Source organism: Falco naumanni, chromosome 3, assembly GCF_017639655.2.
Source record: "Falco naumanni isolate bFalNau1 chromosome 3, bFalNau1.pat, whole genome shotgun sequence".
Classification (NCBI taxonomy): domain Eukaryota; kingdom Metazoa; phylum Chordata; class Aves; order Falconiformes; family Falconidae; genus Falco; species Falco naumanni.
The window spans coordinates 78366556-78383497 of NC_054056.1; the positions used below are offsets into that span (position 1 = coordinate 78366556).

Below are 16942 nucleotides of genomic sequence, written 5' to 3' on the forward strand. Positions count from 1 at the left end.
CTTTTTACCTACTTTTCCTGCTAGTTTTACAATTCAAACAGCTTTTTTCTCCTTCACACTACTGTTGAAATATTTCACCTCTGTGTATTTAGCATCAGAAAGCACAGCTCACACTCCTCCTAAACACTACATACTTGCTTGATAACTTCTAGTTAAAGTTGTGAGGTTAAAAAAAAAGTACTCCGTTTTGTGAGTATGAAGGACCAAACTGGAGTTTTCACATAGTATGATAAAGTCAGCATTACCAAGCACAGCTCTTACGCGTCCATCCACTGGTTACCTTCATTAACACATTGCTTGAGAACTTAAAAAACAAGCAGCTTGGCAGTCCTTCAGTCTTCCCTTAGCACAATGCCTGTTAAAAACAGTCCCACAGAGTAATTTGATACTTTCATGTACTCAGGAAAGTGAAAATTCATGAAAGATAAATGCAGTTCCTTTAGCAGGCCAGCAGCATTTTAACATCCATGGAATATTAAGATATTTTATTTTAAAGTCCACCAACCAGAGATTCTTTCTCCAGTCTGAAGAGGTATAAGTCATCATGCTGCTCTCCTTAGCAAAAAAACATGCCAAGTAATTGGAATAATCCAGTGCTCAGAATAACTGCTGCTGGAGGCTTAAATAAGTGTTGGAGATCTAACATAAAGTTATTATGAAAGACATGCTCTTGCCTCACAGTAATTTTTCACAAGTAAGCATAAATGCGTTAATTTCATTTAGTGAAAAAGGAATATACTACTACCAGAGTATACCGCGTTAAAAAGTGGAAGCAACACCGAAGAGTCTAGCTCTAATGCCTACTACAGTATCGGCACCAGTAATTCTGTATTGCTTATGGGTCCTGAGCCCCAGCTTGCATCATCAGACCCCAGCATATTTACCTATGTGTTCATTCTCAACTCTCTTCTATCTCAAACAGCAGTTTGAAGGATTACAAACTGACCAGACCCTTTTCCCTAAGCATGAGTCCCTCTTCCTCTCAAAAGTACAGGAGCAGAACTGCCATATTTTATGGTAGACAGAAGAGCCTGTAATACTTGGAAGGGACAATTATGAAGGAGGAAAGATTTCAAAACCAGCTAAGTGAAGGGATACACTTCCGATCATCTGCACAGCTGAGACAGGACCACAGATGGCAGAGGAGATGGACACTCCAGCAGTGCCTTTCAACCAGATCACACAGGACACAAGAGGTCACTGCTGTTAAGGACTTTGTCATCTGTGTCCTATCTCACCTACAGTCCTTGTACAATTCTTCAAGCCCTAGAGCGGAGGATTAACAGTAATTTGATTCTGATTTTATTGTAACATTATTTTTCATAGCAGTACTGAGAAAGATTTAAAATGCAGACAACTCTTGCACATTTCAGCCGAGTAACTAGCTAGAACACACACATTAGTTCAAAACTGCAAACTGGAAAGAAAAAATTATTTAAGTAGGATAAAACTCACATAATATTTAGACCTGCACACTACAAAACTAAAGAACATAATGACTTCACTAAATACTACAAAACCATTTCATCTGCCTTGAGAACTGCAAATCTCCTATCTTTGTTGAACCCAAACATTACACTGTGAATGTACCAATGAATTTTCACTAATCCTGAACTAGAAAATGTAGTACCATGGACTGATAAAACAGTAAAAACCTGCAGGATGCTTGGGATTGAATATATAAAAAAAAAAGGTATTAAAAAAAAAGTGCTGCAATGATAGGACATTAATTCCTTTGCCCGCATGTAAGATTTTTTTGCCAGGTCAGTTTGTTCATAATATGAAACCTGACTTTGAATTATTTCAGTTCGTTATGGGTCTAATTAACCCACATTAGTAGCTTCCTTGTTAGTCCTCTGGGTATCGTTGCTCTGGTGCTTTTACCGAACACTTTCCAATCACTAAATTATGGACTAAGGACAAAAGCACATTTCACATTCCCCCTTTATAAACTATTTCAGGCCCATACTTTCTACTGGTTGACCTCTGTGTTCAGAAGACTCACAGAATTCAGAGGAAGAGTAGGGTTTCAGAAAAAAACCTACAGAAACTAGAAACTGTAACCATACTGTCCACCTGAACACTCAGCAGAATCGAGCTCATTTCCAAAACCAAGATACTCTCTCTTTCCCTGTTTCCATCCTTTTTCAAGTTAAGTCATTCCATCTGTAACTAACAACTACCTCTCTCCCTCAATTACTGAGCACTTTAACAACTATGCTCTAAAAGACACTGTCACTCCATAGTAGGAGCAAAAGTTCTTACACCTAGTATTGCATCCTGCACCCAAAGTCAGCCGACAGCCCAGAAGCAGGGCTGCTGAAACTGCTGGTGAATTACATGCTAGGCACACCTCAAATGCAGCCCCTTTATCCCAGTTGCGTGCAGACATCAGTCCTGGCTCTACTGGAATCATGAGGCAAAGCAGCAGCAAAGGGGGCCCAAACTCGGAGCACAGATAATTATATCATCTATGAGACAATACCACTGACCAGATGGATGTGAAGCAGTTCACATCCTTGTGAGGCCCCAAGAGAGGCTTAAAAGACCACTGCAACAAAAGAGCAAGAGCTGTTTCACTGCTCTAGCAGTGCTAAAGCCCACTATATGGTTTCAACAAGGGTAAGAAAATTGATACAGAGACGCTGAAGCAGCAATTGAGAAGCAAGCTCAACGCTGGCAACGGTAACTCAGCAACTATTGCCTCACTGGAGGCCTCTCTGTATTGTGTAGGCGCTGCCATACTCTCTGCAGCATGATCTTTTTTTCATCCCCTGCAGAGACTCAGTGGCACAGCCCATAGCCAGCAAAGAACATCGCTTATGGGAAGCGGGGATGAAGTTATACACAACCACATAACACCACACACAAGCCTAGGTATCTATGGAAGCCCCGTAAGTCCACAGCTTTCTCCTCCTGACCAGAGCTACTTCCCTCTTTTTCCCAAAGCAATGAAATCAGTGGAATTCATAAAAAGCAGAGGTCTGCTTAAAACTGTATTATATATTACTATAATAAATAATCCATGTTTTTGCAACAGATCCATTTCCTTTATTTACCAAACTTGTTTTCATTGGCACTTTTGGAGTAAAGTGAAGTACTGGGCCTGATAAAGACACCTGAAAACTTCAACAGGGTTTTGAGAGGCTGTATCTGGGTCCAGGCCACCATGTAGGAACATGACAAAAGCAATGCCACAAACCAGGCAGTAGAGGTGAGAAAATACAACTTATGAAACAGATGGGGATCGATGTGTGAATGCAACAAAACCATACTGCTTTCAAAACAATCTCACAAAATGCAAAGGTAATATTCTGCCATCAAGCACTCCACACAAATTGTCTGATCTTCACCTTCACACAAGGGGCGCAAACCCCAGAAGGCACTGATGGTACAACTTTTGTACACTGCCTTTAGTCAGTCCTCATTCTTTGCACTCACAATTATTACAAAGGAAACTTCAGACAAGACCTTTACACAGCGGCATCTACAGCAAACATGAAGAGCTACTAAGAAAGGATTCCCATGCACACCACTTTTTCCATCCTCAAGTTTTACTTCATCTGCAGAACAATCATCTGCTACAGATCAATTCTCTTCTCACAAATGCCAGCACACGTAAAACGGAAGCCAATATATTTCTTGCCACAACTTCTTCTCTTCTATCATGACCCAGCAAATGCATCAGCAGTACAGCTATCTAATCTCCTATATGATGACAGTTCCCAGGAACATCCTCATGGTGCTGCACTGGGTAGGCTGACATACGGAATCCAAACTCCCTCAAGGCACTTCTCCTAGGACAGAGGTTGGGTTCCATACAGGCCCCAAACAAACCCACCCACAAATACCTCCACAAAACTGGATGTACTTCAGGTTGGGATTCAAAATAATTCTGCCAATCAACATAATCAGCATACTGTGTGCTCTACTAAATTCAGCAGAAACGGATGGCTGAACAACTGTGCACACATGTACTCAGTCAATCCAATTTGTTTGACTTGGCAACTCAGTAACATAGAGAAAGCTATTACGGTATGACTGTCCTTGGCCTAAGACACGCTTCAGGGCAGGCTCTACGGAGTTTGAAGGAGATATCTAACAACTAGGAAATCTGGAGAAGGGAGAGAAAGAAAAAAAAAATTACTGAAAAGAACAATCCCAGCAGTTACCTAACATCACCCTGAAGCACTTACAAGTATAAAACTAACATGTCTGTCTATTGTTCATTCTCACCAAGTGCTTCTAAAACCTTACTGTAAATGATAAAGGCAGGTATAAACTTTTTGATTAGAAAGATCAAGTGAAAGCAACAGATATTCCAGAAATTGATATAATTTAGTTATGATTTGCCCTGTGACTTGCCAGACACAGGACAACATAGTATCAAGTAGTACAAGGAATACTGGGGTTTTTTTTCCTTTTTTCTGAACATATGCAACACCCCCATACCCTTATTCAGTTGCCACATTTTCATATGTATCTATGTATTTTCATATATATACACATACATACACACACGAGCCTTTGAAGTATTCTAAGCAATTCTCCAAAGACAAGACAGGATGGATCCTCATATTCTGACACATTTCATTTGTAAACTGTAACAACCATAGCTATTTTTCAGTTAAAAAATGCAGAAAGAAGACACACTTTCAGTTTCACATGAAAATAACCTTTCATTTGTACCTTATTTCTAAATGTACTATTCATATACGTAAGAAAAACAAAAACTATTTCATATTTTCAAGTATATTAATGCAAATTTCTAAACGGATGTTTTATGGTTAGAAAAAAAGGAAGAAAGATTCTTTTGACTTAATGTACTTTATACAGCATTTTTTCAAAGGTTTACAACAGTCCTTGTAAAATGTTTCTTTCACCAAGTTAAATCTATTCAATATCTGAAAAATACAGAAGCATGAACTCATCTAATTAATATGAAATTAGAAATTTTGAAGTTATATGAATACTAATATATAGAAGACATGGGGTGCACAATACTTTTTCAAGAACACTAAATAGCAGAACACAGTGCATTTGAATAACACCAGGGAATTATTCAGCCCACTCTTGTTTGGGGAGAAAGCGAAACAATTCCACACAGTTGTCAGCTGCTCTGGACATTCCTCCAACTGCAATGGAAACAACTTGAGTCAGTGTTGTCACACATTGTGCTGCCTCTGACTGCACGTCCCTGCGCCTTCCCTTGCACCAACGCTCCTCAGATCCTGCAAGAACACCAGGGAAATCCAAATCAGCAGAAAATTACTGCTACAAAAAAGGAAAGGGCTTTCTGCTGCTGTAGCTTGGTAAACTAGCTTTCTGCAGGGTCAGAGGAGTGCAAATGTCAGCATAAGAGGAGAAGTAAACATATGCAGCTAAAAGCAATTACTGTGCAAGCAATATCGCTTACATTTAACACCAAAAGCACCTTGGAACTATGACTGCAAACATTAAATAAAATTCTTATCTGACAAAGAATAATTTCTGTTTCAAATAATACCAGTAATAAAAACTATGGCTCCAGCCAACAATAATCATCAACCACCACGCCTCACCAAGCACAGCATCATGAAGTGTCAAACAAGGTAGCATTAAAGAAACTGCCCTCCTGTTTTTCATGACACATTAAACCCCAAAACCATTGTACTTAACTTTAACAATCTCAACTTGAGGAGTGTCAGAAACAAAAGCCTTCTGTAACATGTATTATTACATTAAGAAATGAGCTTAAGATGTATTCTTTAATTTATCAATCTTTGCCTCCTCCCACCCCAACCAGACCCTCTGCCACATTCATCCTGAGAATTTGACCTCCTAGTTCCCAAATCAGTGTCAAAATAATCAGATTTTTCAGTATATAGCCTCTTCCCTATAGTGTCATATGAATACAACAGTATTAAGAATAAAGAAAAAAAAAAAAGTCTTAAACTTCATTAGTCATAATAGTCTTTCCTACTTAGTCAACCAATCATGAATAATAACTTCTTGTCTAATCCCATCAAATCATCTTTCCTAAAAAGCTCGTGAAAATGGATTAGCCTTTCAGTGCACAGCAGATTATTTCACTTAGGATCTACTGTATCTAAAGGTGGTAGGTGAAGAATTTTAACCAAGGGCCTTTTATTAAGACACAAAACATCCCTTCGGGCCTCAACTTAAGCTGGAGGTCACTGGCAAAAATAATGCCGTAATAGCACATGAAAAAGAAAAACTCCAAGGTAACCATAGCTTTAACCACTCAACACTTCCAGGGAAATCAAACCTTTCTCCTCCTTACAGGAGCCTAAAATTCAAAACAGATCACAGAGTACAAGTCCAACACATCCCATGCAAGCAAAACTTAAGGAATTTAGTACCTGCAATTTGCTATGTTTAACGTCTAGTCTTCATTTGTGGTAGGCTGCAAAATTATCACAATAATCCGAAGCAACAAAGATATAAACAAAGTGATTACGTTCAGAAGAGAACCAGTATCCTTTTTGAAAGAAGGGAAAAAACTGGGGGGACAGGCCATAAAGTCCTACCATCTCCTCTGTCAATTTGTGGGCTAAATACTAGATGTTTTATCTGGACAAAGATGTAATCAGTCCAAATGAAAACAAGCTAGGAAGAGCTTATTAAACATTGTTTAAATCCAGTGAAAAGTGCAGAAATTCCTATTATCACCATGCTAAAGGAAATGGAGCTCAGACTTTACAACAGAAGAAATTACAGAATGGAACTCCATAAAGTTACTCTCTAGATCTCTCATAATAAGCAAGAACATCAAAGAAAACTCCCTGCCTTTACTTCCATACATAGACATTTTTTATTTAACAGTTTCACACCACATTTGCAACTGTAAAAGAAACTGTATGGATTTCTCTTTGCCCAACAACAGGAAGAGCTCAATTATTGCAGCTGCTGAAATCTAAAATTCCACAGATAATCAAGGAAATTTAAGTACTCCAGACTTTACTGACAAGACCCCCACCACCACACATACGCATTCAGAAGATTACTCTTGCACAGGAACTTTAATGAAAAGTTTAAGAAAATGGAAGTGTGAGTTCATGTCTGACTAAATATGAAACCTCCACAGCACACTGTCAACTGCAATAGCAATATACTGCGTGTTTTAGCTACAAACATAAAGCAAGAACTAACACAGGGCAGTATCGCTCCTGCCATGACAGCTACCGCCCCTCCACTACCAGACTATACTATTAAAAAATAGAGTATTTTTTGTAAAAGCATTAACTTTCTCATCTAGATGTATAACCGAGTCCCTCAAGAAATCACTTGCTTGTCAGCATCTCAATACCGTATGTACCTCATTTTCTAATACAACGAAGAACCACCACATCAGACAGAGACTGCACACAAAGATGCTGTACCTTTCCTGTTCCAAGGCTGATCAGCATACTGAAGTCTCAAGCTTCCCATTATAACCTTTTCCCTCAGTCCTGGAATAGGTTCCTGTACCTTTTCCTTTTGATTTTTTTTTCCCCCTTTGGGATAGAATTGACCTCTTGCCCTAAAGTGGGCAACAGGCTGTATTTTGCATGTATTAAATATCCAGTTTTACTCATCAGAGTAGCCTCCAGCTAGGTCTGCTATGAGGGAGGATTAAATAAATAAATAAAAAAAAAAAAATCACTGGTAGAGGAAACTGCCACTTTCTCTCCACATACCTCATCTGGCAGCAAGGAGTGGGACAAATAATAAAAACTTCCGCTAATACAGAACTATCTTCATTATTCTCCTTGAAGCATACTCTTTCTTATGCTCAGGCAGGCAGAGAAGGAAGGCCTGCTGCAAATTTTGGCTCCTTAATGCTTTCAGCTAGGAGTGGAGAAAAGAATTTGCTTTCTACCTTGCAATGAAAAGCAGACTCCAGGAATCTCTTTAATTATAATTACTGTGGGAGTGTGGTCAGGAAGATAATAAATCAGATTGCTGTATCACAGGTGTACAAAGCGAGGGGAAGTGGGAGGAAAACAGGAGTTAGACTGCTGTAATAGAAATAAAAAATTCTCAGGGTATGGAAGGGAGGAGGGCAGGGAAGGTAAGATAACAGCCACAAACTTATTTTTGACCCAAAAGAAAACAAAATATTTGGCTACAAATTCCTTACAATACACCTAGGACGCAAACATACAAATAAACAGTTTCCCAGCTAATCCTTACGTCCAGCTTTCCAGAACTGCATTTTTTACAATAAAATATTTTGTCTTTGGCAGGCTGCCTTGCTGGATTACATGGACTGCTTATTTACACTGCAGTTACTTGTTAGTGACATAATCAGAACAAACAGAGGAAAACTTCACATCTAATGAAACACAAACTCTTCCAAGTTTTCCTATGAGGACTTCTGTGCATAAGAGTGAACTGGAATTTGAGAGGTCTAGGTTCAATTCCTGGTCCCAGACACATGCTTCCTGTAAGATCCTACATGCATGTGCCTGCACACACCAAACATTTGTATTTGCTTATGCAAAAGAATTTTCTCAAGTAGAATTGAACATTTCATTTAGCTGTGAATTCACAAAGGACTATTTGCACTAAATGTATTAATCAGTATGATTTCCAAGATTAAGATTAAACTTCAAGTTTTTAGCATGGCCATCCTCAGTCCTTCATTTACAAGGAAAGGACATTCTAACTAACAGAACACACTACATTCTTTTAATCGTATCACAAGATACATTAATTTGTGTCTTAGACACCCAACTGTACAAATTAACATGTTGAAAGTACTGATGCATGTTAAAGATTTACACAATAAAGGACAACGAAGTTACTTGAATTTCACACTTGGGGGGGGAGGGGGGGGCAATAATCTAATTTGAGCTGCCAGGTTACTCATTATTTCCATGTAGATTCAGTGCATTTAAGAAAGGCAAATACAACAGGTTTAGTCCAATCCAAAAGGTATTCCTTATACATGAGCCATAACCTGGCACGACCTGAAAATGCAGTCATGAATTCAAGATTCTCTACGATAGAAAATGACCGAGTACTTTCAGAAACCTACAATTTTAGCAGAAAACCAGTGGAAATTTGTAGATACTGAGTGATGAGGGAAACACAAGAAAACAATAAGCCAATGGTCACTGACATGACTGCAAACTGTTCTAACAAATCATTCTATTACCAGGGCTTTTGTCCCCCGTAGGCTTTGCAGAAAATAAAAGAACTGAAGAAAGAAGGATTCAAGTGCAGATGTCCTCAAAGTTATTTTCCACATGCCAAAACAGTAGAAGAACAGAAATATAATAAAAATCATGTAATTTTCTGACACTTTAATTCATAATTGAGCATATTACCATATTGACTCAGAATTAACCCAATTTGATACTGCTGCTTTTCTCAAGCAAACTAAAAAAACCCAGACATACTTAGCAAATACAAGGGTTTTTTTAAAGAAAAGCTGCGGAAACAGACATTCCGTACAGAATGCTTCTAATTCCAACCAACAACCTGTATTTGTGTTACATTACTACATAGTTCATTTAGAATATTGAATATTCATATACTAATGCCAAGTTCTTGTAAAATTGTTTTACAGTTAAAATTCACAATTTCACAGCTTAAGGGGCACATAGCTACAATCTCTCTTTTCAAACAAATTTCTCTTTAAAGACAGCATCAGAAAATTGAGATTCATACAAAGCACAAACCACACTATTACACAATCTGGACAACAAAGAATTGACTTCTGGTGATTTAAGACAATTTAATTAATGGGGACTTTAAAGAATTATTCTGCTTAGATCTTACATAGGCAACTATAGGCCATGAATAAGCTGCTATGACCTTTTGCAGAATGAAAGTACCAATGTTGCATTACACTACAGCATATGAAAAGTTAATTGGTCATAAAACTCAAGAGAGCATTTTAAAAATGAACTGCCACAAAAAATTACATAGTGCATGAAATGCCCATCAGAACTTGTCCATGCTATGCATAGCCAGAGTCAGTCTCTGCCTCTCATATGAATAGATGCAATCTCAGCAACCAGACACAATAAATACAAGACGAAGGGTATGGCAAGCATAGCAGCAACACACAGAATTAATTCGAGTCTAGGAATCACAGCATGAAAATTATTTCATTATTTTAACTTGTTAATTATTCATGCAGCAAAGATACAGGAAACAGAAGGAGAAAGGTAATAAAAGACCATGCAACTGAGAAATGTTGATTAGAAAGGTACAGAAGAGTTGTGCAAAACAGCAGATGAGCAAGAAAGGAGTTTAAGGTAACGTTCCACAATCAATAGCAGGCCCATCCTAAGGCATTCCTTCTGTCTCCCCGCTGCTCATTACTCCTGGTCTTCTAGCATGGTGGCATACTGCTTCCTCCTTACTAACAGGCACAATCATTTGTGAAACTGTACTATGAGTCAGCCAGGGCTGAAAAATAACCTGACTGGAAAAAAAAAGTTGACACAACTATGAAGAAAATGCAGGAGCAAAAATGAGCAGCTGCAAGGGAAAAACAGGTCATGCCAACACTTCTCCCAGCAAAAAGGTGCAACTGGGGGATTAAAGACAAATGCCTATGTTCAGATCATAAAAATATACCTCCCAACTATGTCTTGTAACTTACAATGTTACATGAAGAGCAAAACATGTTTGGATCACATCAGGTGACAAAAACTGGAAAAAAAAAAGAGGAGTTGCACAGCAAAGGGTGGCCAAAACACCTGGCTCACATTCAGAATACATTTTTCAGAGGAAGCATGTACCTTTCACTGAAGAATCCACCAGTGCAGTATACTACCAGCTGCTCTTAGTGACTTTTTCCCCACTACATCATCGTTAAGTCAAATCTAGGATTCCATGTGCACAATCTAGTCCACTGCTCAGGTATATATCACACACAGAGTCACAAAGCATGATGCTATATTGCTTAAATGCATGAAATGGAGATGCAGTAAAGAGGGATCATGAACTAGGTAATCAAATACCAGGTAGCAGTACATGGTACTACCTGGTACACAGTAATACTTGGTACTTCAGTTAGAGACTTAGTACCTACATTTCTCAGATTCAAATGGAGTCTTCTGTTATCTGTTCCATTCCCTCTTCATGCAATTTCATCCCTAGAAAACTTTCTTTACCACCATCAAAGTCAAATATTTAAGGACAGAATGGCCAAAACTACATCTTTACTTCTATTCAGACACAGCTACTAGGTATCACTGATGCCATTTTTGGAGGCACTGAAGAGAGCGTAGAACCAGTTACAAGGTAGACTGATAGAAATGAGTCAAAAATAGCAGGTTAGGCCAAAGCTTTCTTACTTGTTTGTGGTATGTGTGTCAACTGACCTTGGGGGGGTAAAGGCAGAGGGTGCAACACAGGACACAATCTAAAAGTGCTCACAGCCACTTTTGTAAAGTGGTTTTCATTATAAACCCTTATTCATTAAAAATAATCGGACTAAAAATTTTCATATAAAGTACAATTTTAGAAACACTTTTTTACTTCTATTAACAACAGGAGTTAAAAACCAAATGAGGCAAAGTATCCCAAAATTTTCTTCTGAAAGCCCAGCTTTAATTTCAAAAATGTCATTTTGTAACATTTGGAAAGAACACCCTGAACTTATGATCCAAGGTACTACTTAACATCCACTTGATCTCACAGGGAACTTATCCCATGAGTGTGAAATGTCCTACTTACTTCAACAGTTACCCATTCAAGTGCCCTTAAAAACAGCTTTTCACACTAGCATTTAAAATTATTTCATGTTCAAAGACAATTATTAACTCAAACAATTCTATAAACCCATACAATAGCACCTTTTCGCTTGACTGGACTTGAACAATAAATATCACAAATAACCTCTAGGTAACCAATGTCACTTTTACTATTTTTTGTTGTTAATACTTTGAAATTCAAGACAACTACAAAGAAATAATTCATACATAAAAAGAAAATTTCAAAGAGAAAAGAAATAAGCTTTTCTCTACATTTACTGGGGATAGTAAAAGGTGTACAACACCACAAGGAAGATCTAAACTCAGTACTAGGAAAGAACTCTCCTATGGCAGGAACAGTTAAGCACTAAGCCAAGAACTGTTGTCTAGTGACATTGCATAATTTCTATTATTTGAGGCCTTTATGGGTTTCAAAAGCTTAGCAGTACCATCCTTTCCTTTAAATCAGTTCTGCCAAAACTTCAATAAGCCTATTTTATTCAATGAGATGACAGGCAGCTGCCCGGTTTCCTGCTTGTGTTAGTTTTCTGCTGTTTTGGTTAACTGAATCAGCAAACACCTAACAAGCATCAGAGATGGCATAAAGGAAGTAGTAGTAACACATGCCCAATGTCAGGACTTTAACCTTCAGCAATAACGAGTTATGTCAGCTCACCACATCTCATAAGACTGTATCTTAAAAAACAGATTAAGTAAACAGATTAGACAAACATCTGCTAATAATACTGTAAGTATAATTTATCCTTCCTGAGGCTGAGAGGAATAGACCAGAATTCTTTAGACGATTTCCAGCACCACTTTATTCAAGCTTTAAAAAGCAACACATAGCCCATTTTGAATCCATTTAGTGAAACTTTAACAAATCATCAAACTGAAATTTCACTTAATACATTAAAAGAGATCGATATTTGCCCATTTAGCATTGTCACAATTAAATGCTATGTTTAATGTAGCATGCCTTTGTCTCAAATCAAAAATGTCTTATGCCTCATCATTTCACTTTTAATCTATAAGTGGTAATTCAATTTGCAAGGCCCTACATTTTTTAAGGAAATCTGCCAAATGTGTATTAACTGTAAAATGCTGGCTGTACATACCAGCTTCTTGAGTCTGCTGATACACATGTCCAGTTTTACTCCTATTGCTCAAAGCTAGCCTGAGCAGAAGACTGAAAATGACAGACTGGTAAGGGTGCAGACTTTGAACAGCAATGGAACTGGAATACTAGGGAGTCTTACAGGAGACCTGCAAGGTGAAGTTAAGTTCAGAAGTTACACAGAATCATTAATCTCACTGGTGATGCTTCCTAGTCCATCATTTACACTGGCTTGTGATTATATGTCTGGTAAACATTCACAACCTGTTTGCAAGAGACTTTAGGGAAAGGAGGAAAAAAAAAGGTAAAGACAGCAAAGCATAGCTGTACTCTAATCAGCTGGCTGTTATTAGCGAAGACTTCCTCACTTAAATATCCTAATTCCCTTTTATTAATGCATAAACTTACTTCTCTGCTTTACTCAAACAAAATACTTGGCCAAGCATACATATAGTTTTCATTTTCTTACAAGTTCTTGAAGAACCTCTCCCTGTGATCTACTAATATACCTGCAGCAAATGGTCAGAAAACAAGGAATTCGTTAAGAACCTTGAAAGTTGGAAAAAAATACTTAAATGTCAACACCATATTTAATTTGATAAGCTTATATACACTTCATGCATCACCTGCTGTGGTGACCACGCAGAAAAAGAATAAATAAAATACATCACCTTGACCATTTCATCTATTTCTTTTCCCAGAAGACTAAGAATGTTTCAAACAAGAGACACTCTTACTTGCACAGGACAAAACGTGCCACATTAGGTTGGACTTTCAAGAAGCCTTATATATATGGAAAATTCACCATCACTAAGTACAACTCAGATCAAGCAGTACAAATGGAAAACTTCCTAATCCAGCTGCTACACAGAAAACTAATTTCTCATAAAAATAAAGTTTTTGTCAATTAGTACATTCTTATTTGGGGAAGGGAGGGTTGTCAACATATGTTCATCTTCGTTTGCTTACTAATAATTATTTCCATCTGCATTCAAACTCCTGGTCATTAGCACAGTATTTTGCTGATTCTTCCTTCCTAAATATACACATGCCTAACGCTCACACAGAGACACACAGCTTCACTGCTACCAAACCAGGGGCAAAGCCAAAAGAGACTGGTAACTCTGTATTTTCTATACCTGCATAAATGAAACAGAGCAAGTCATGAAAAAGCAGAATAACTTAGTAAGACACCCCAAGAACATAAATAACAAGAAATGACCATTACTCCTGTAAAGAGCAAACACAACATCTTCTGTAAAGGACAACATACGTCAGAGCACTGAAACAGACCTTTCAATCTAAAGGCTATAGGAAATACCTAGAAGCCAAAACCAGCTGACTTTCCACCAAAACACATGCTTTCCACCATAATTCCAAATTTTCTCCAGAGACTTCAGCCAGAATAGAATTTTATCACAGTTTGCTGGGAAATCATGCTAATGCATATTCAGAAATTTAGGGCAGTGTTCACAAGAAACCCCTCCCTTTCTGTCCTGATATTTATAACGACCTTTTTTGTAACATTTCCAACACGATCTGAGGAAACAAAATCCAGCATAGTTCATCTTGTGACTGATGTAATGTGGGCAGGGAACAATACCGTGGAAATGAAAAAGCCAAGGATCTTTGTCTCTTTCTAGATGGATTGCCAAGTCTTAATAGTTGGAGGGAGAAATGGCTTAGCATCCCAAATAAAACACTGCAGTGCATGTTCATTATTTCAGTAAAGTCACTGCAGCTTTTGGCAACCCCGCAGGAAACTTAGACCCTTCAAAGAAAGCCCAAGCTAAAAGGCTAGAAAACAGCCCCAGTTTAAAAATTACAGAAGAAACAAATAGTTGACTGGCTCTGGAAATAAACCCCAAGGAGTCCAGCGCTCGCATTGCAACCAATGCCAAAAAGATAACCTCGACAACAACTAGCCATAAACCTATAAAACGCTGCATTTTCTCGTCATCGCCACCGGTATGTGGTAGCGGGCAGGGAAGGCACGACCGGCGGCTCCGCCGGGGAGGCAGGCAGGCCGCTCGCCCCTGCCACCGCAGCCCCCCGGCCGCCCGCGGGGGCAGCCCCACCGCCCCGCGCCGCCACACCAGCTCCCCGCCGCCACCGAAAGCAGGCCCTGGCGCCCGGCAGCGGCACGGCGCGGGCTGGCCGGGGCCGCCCGCCCAGGCGGGGACCCGCGGGACGCCGAGCCGGCGCAGACCCCCCAGCCGCGGAAAGGCGGGAGCCGGAGGGCCCGGTGGCCATGCCTACCTGCGAGAGCTGCCGGGGGTTGGGGCAGCCGAAGAGCGCGGAGCTGGAGCTGAAGCTGATGGCCCCTCTGCGGCTGAGGACGTGCTGCGGCACCGGCCTGTCCAGCGGCAGCACCGGTAGCTGGTAACATACTTCCATCGAAGAAGCCTCCGTGCGCCGACCCGCCGCAGGGCAGCGGCCTCGCCCGCCGCCGCACCTGCCCGCGCAGGGCTCGCCGCAGCGGGGCGGCGGGGGGAAGCCCGCGGCAAAAGCCCCGCGGGGCCCGGCGCCTCCTCACCGCCCCCGCACCCCCCGGGGGGTCGGGCCGGGCCGCGCCGGGCCCCGGACCTTTGTCCTCCGCCGCCAAAGCCTGGCGGGAACCGCCGCCGGGAGCGAGGGGGAGGCGGCGAAGCGGGACGCCTCTGTCAGCGCCCGAGGCGGCGAGTCCCGGCCCGGAGCCCGGGGCCGTCACCGCTCCCTCGGCCTCGCTGCCGCCGGCGGGAGCCGCTGTCAGCCCCGCTGCCAGGCGCCGCGCATGGAGGCGAGGCCGGCCAGGGGGGGCCGCTTTGGGTGAGACACACGCCGCGCTCGCCCCTATTGTCCGGCACGGCCGGGAGGAGGAGGAGGAGGCGCCGCTGCCGCACGGCCCTACTCCGCCGGGGGGAAGGGGCAGGGCCCTCAGCGAGGGGACCCAGGGAGGAGGAGGAGGAGGAGGAGGGAGAGGGAGACGAGGAGGAGGGGGAGGAGGAGGAGGAGGGAGGGAGGAAGCCTTCGCCCCGCCCGCCCCCACTCGGAACAGCCCCGAGCGCACTGGCCCAGGAGGAGGCACAAGCCCGACGGACTCTGCGTGGGTCGTGCGAGTGGCGACACGCAGAGCGTCATCACGTAACTACCCACTCTCCCCTGCCGCCCGCCCGCCCGTGCGCAGCAGCAGGGTGGCTCGGCGGCGCCAGCGGGCCCCGCGCGCCGCGGCGGGCGCATGCGCGGTCCTTTTCGCGCCTTCGGTGACGGGCGAGGCCGGGGCTGAGGCCGGCGGGGGGACGGGCGGGCTGGGTTGTGCCGCGCCACGCCCCGGGCCGGCGGCGGTGACCGCGCCGGGGCCGGAGGTGCAGCCGCCTGGCTGCCTCCCTGCGCCTGCCTGCCTGCCCCCGGCTGCCGGCGGGCTGAGCACGTGCGTGCCCGGCGCTGCTCGGGCGAGGCCTGCGGGGACCGTGGCCGTGGCCGGAGCCTCTTGGCGGAGAAGGCGGTCGTGGGGGGATTGGCTCGGTGCCCTCGTTCTCCGTCAGCCCTCGGTTCCCCCCCGCCCCCAGGGCCGAGGGAGCCTTGCTGAGGGGGCTGCGGGCTTCCCCGGGCGGGAGCTGCCTCTGCCGGCGGTACGGCCGGCCTCGAACGCCCGGCTACTGGAAAATCAAGCACGGAAAGACAGTTTGGTTTAAAATGCTTTATCTGTCAAAAGAAATACACAGAGGAGTTTGCTTTTGAATTATTGCTGTTCATTTAAGAGTGTGGAGGGGTGAGTTTATGCAAGATGCAGAAGCAAAACCGTGCAATTTTTCTTAAGTTAAAAACCAAGGTTCCTGGCAAACCACGCAATTTGGGAATTGGACGTCAAATAATTCATGAGTTTATCTGGTCCATAGCTACGTGCATCACATTAGCTGGGACACTCAGAACTAAACTTTGTTTTTTAGGACTAAGCCTCCCTTTGTCTCTTCCTGCAGCTGTTTTTTTTCCATCCTTTCATATTTTTTATTTCTCTGTCACAAAAAAAATCCTAAATATAGCATGATAGGTAAGGGAACATTTCTGTTCTTTGAATAATATATGAAGTACCTGTACCCACTTAAAAATCAGATTTTGCAAAATGATTCATATGATTTAATTTTGCATA

At 41.9% G+C, this 16942-nt stretch overlaps 1 protein-coding gene across 3 annotated transcripts in view; it reads right to left on the reverse strand.

The window, feature by feature from the left end:
• The window catches only part of PDE7A (phosphodiesterase 7A), a 77410-nt gene extending 62087 nt beyond the window's left edge, over window positions 1-15323 (reverse strand). For all 3 annotated transcript variants that reach the window (XM_040588939.1, XM_040588940.1, XM_040588938.1), the window contains exon 1: window positions 15073-15323. In XM_040588939.1, coding sequence (XP_040444873.1) covers window positions 15073-15210 — 138 coding nt within the window. In that variant the 5' untranslated portion in view covers window positions 15211-15323. The remainder of the gene's footprint in view (window positions 1-15072) is intronic.
• Window positions 15324-16942: the final 1619 nt, after the last annotated feature.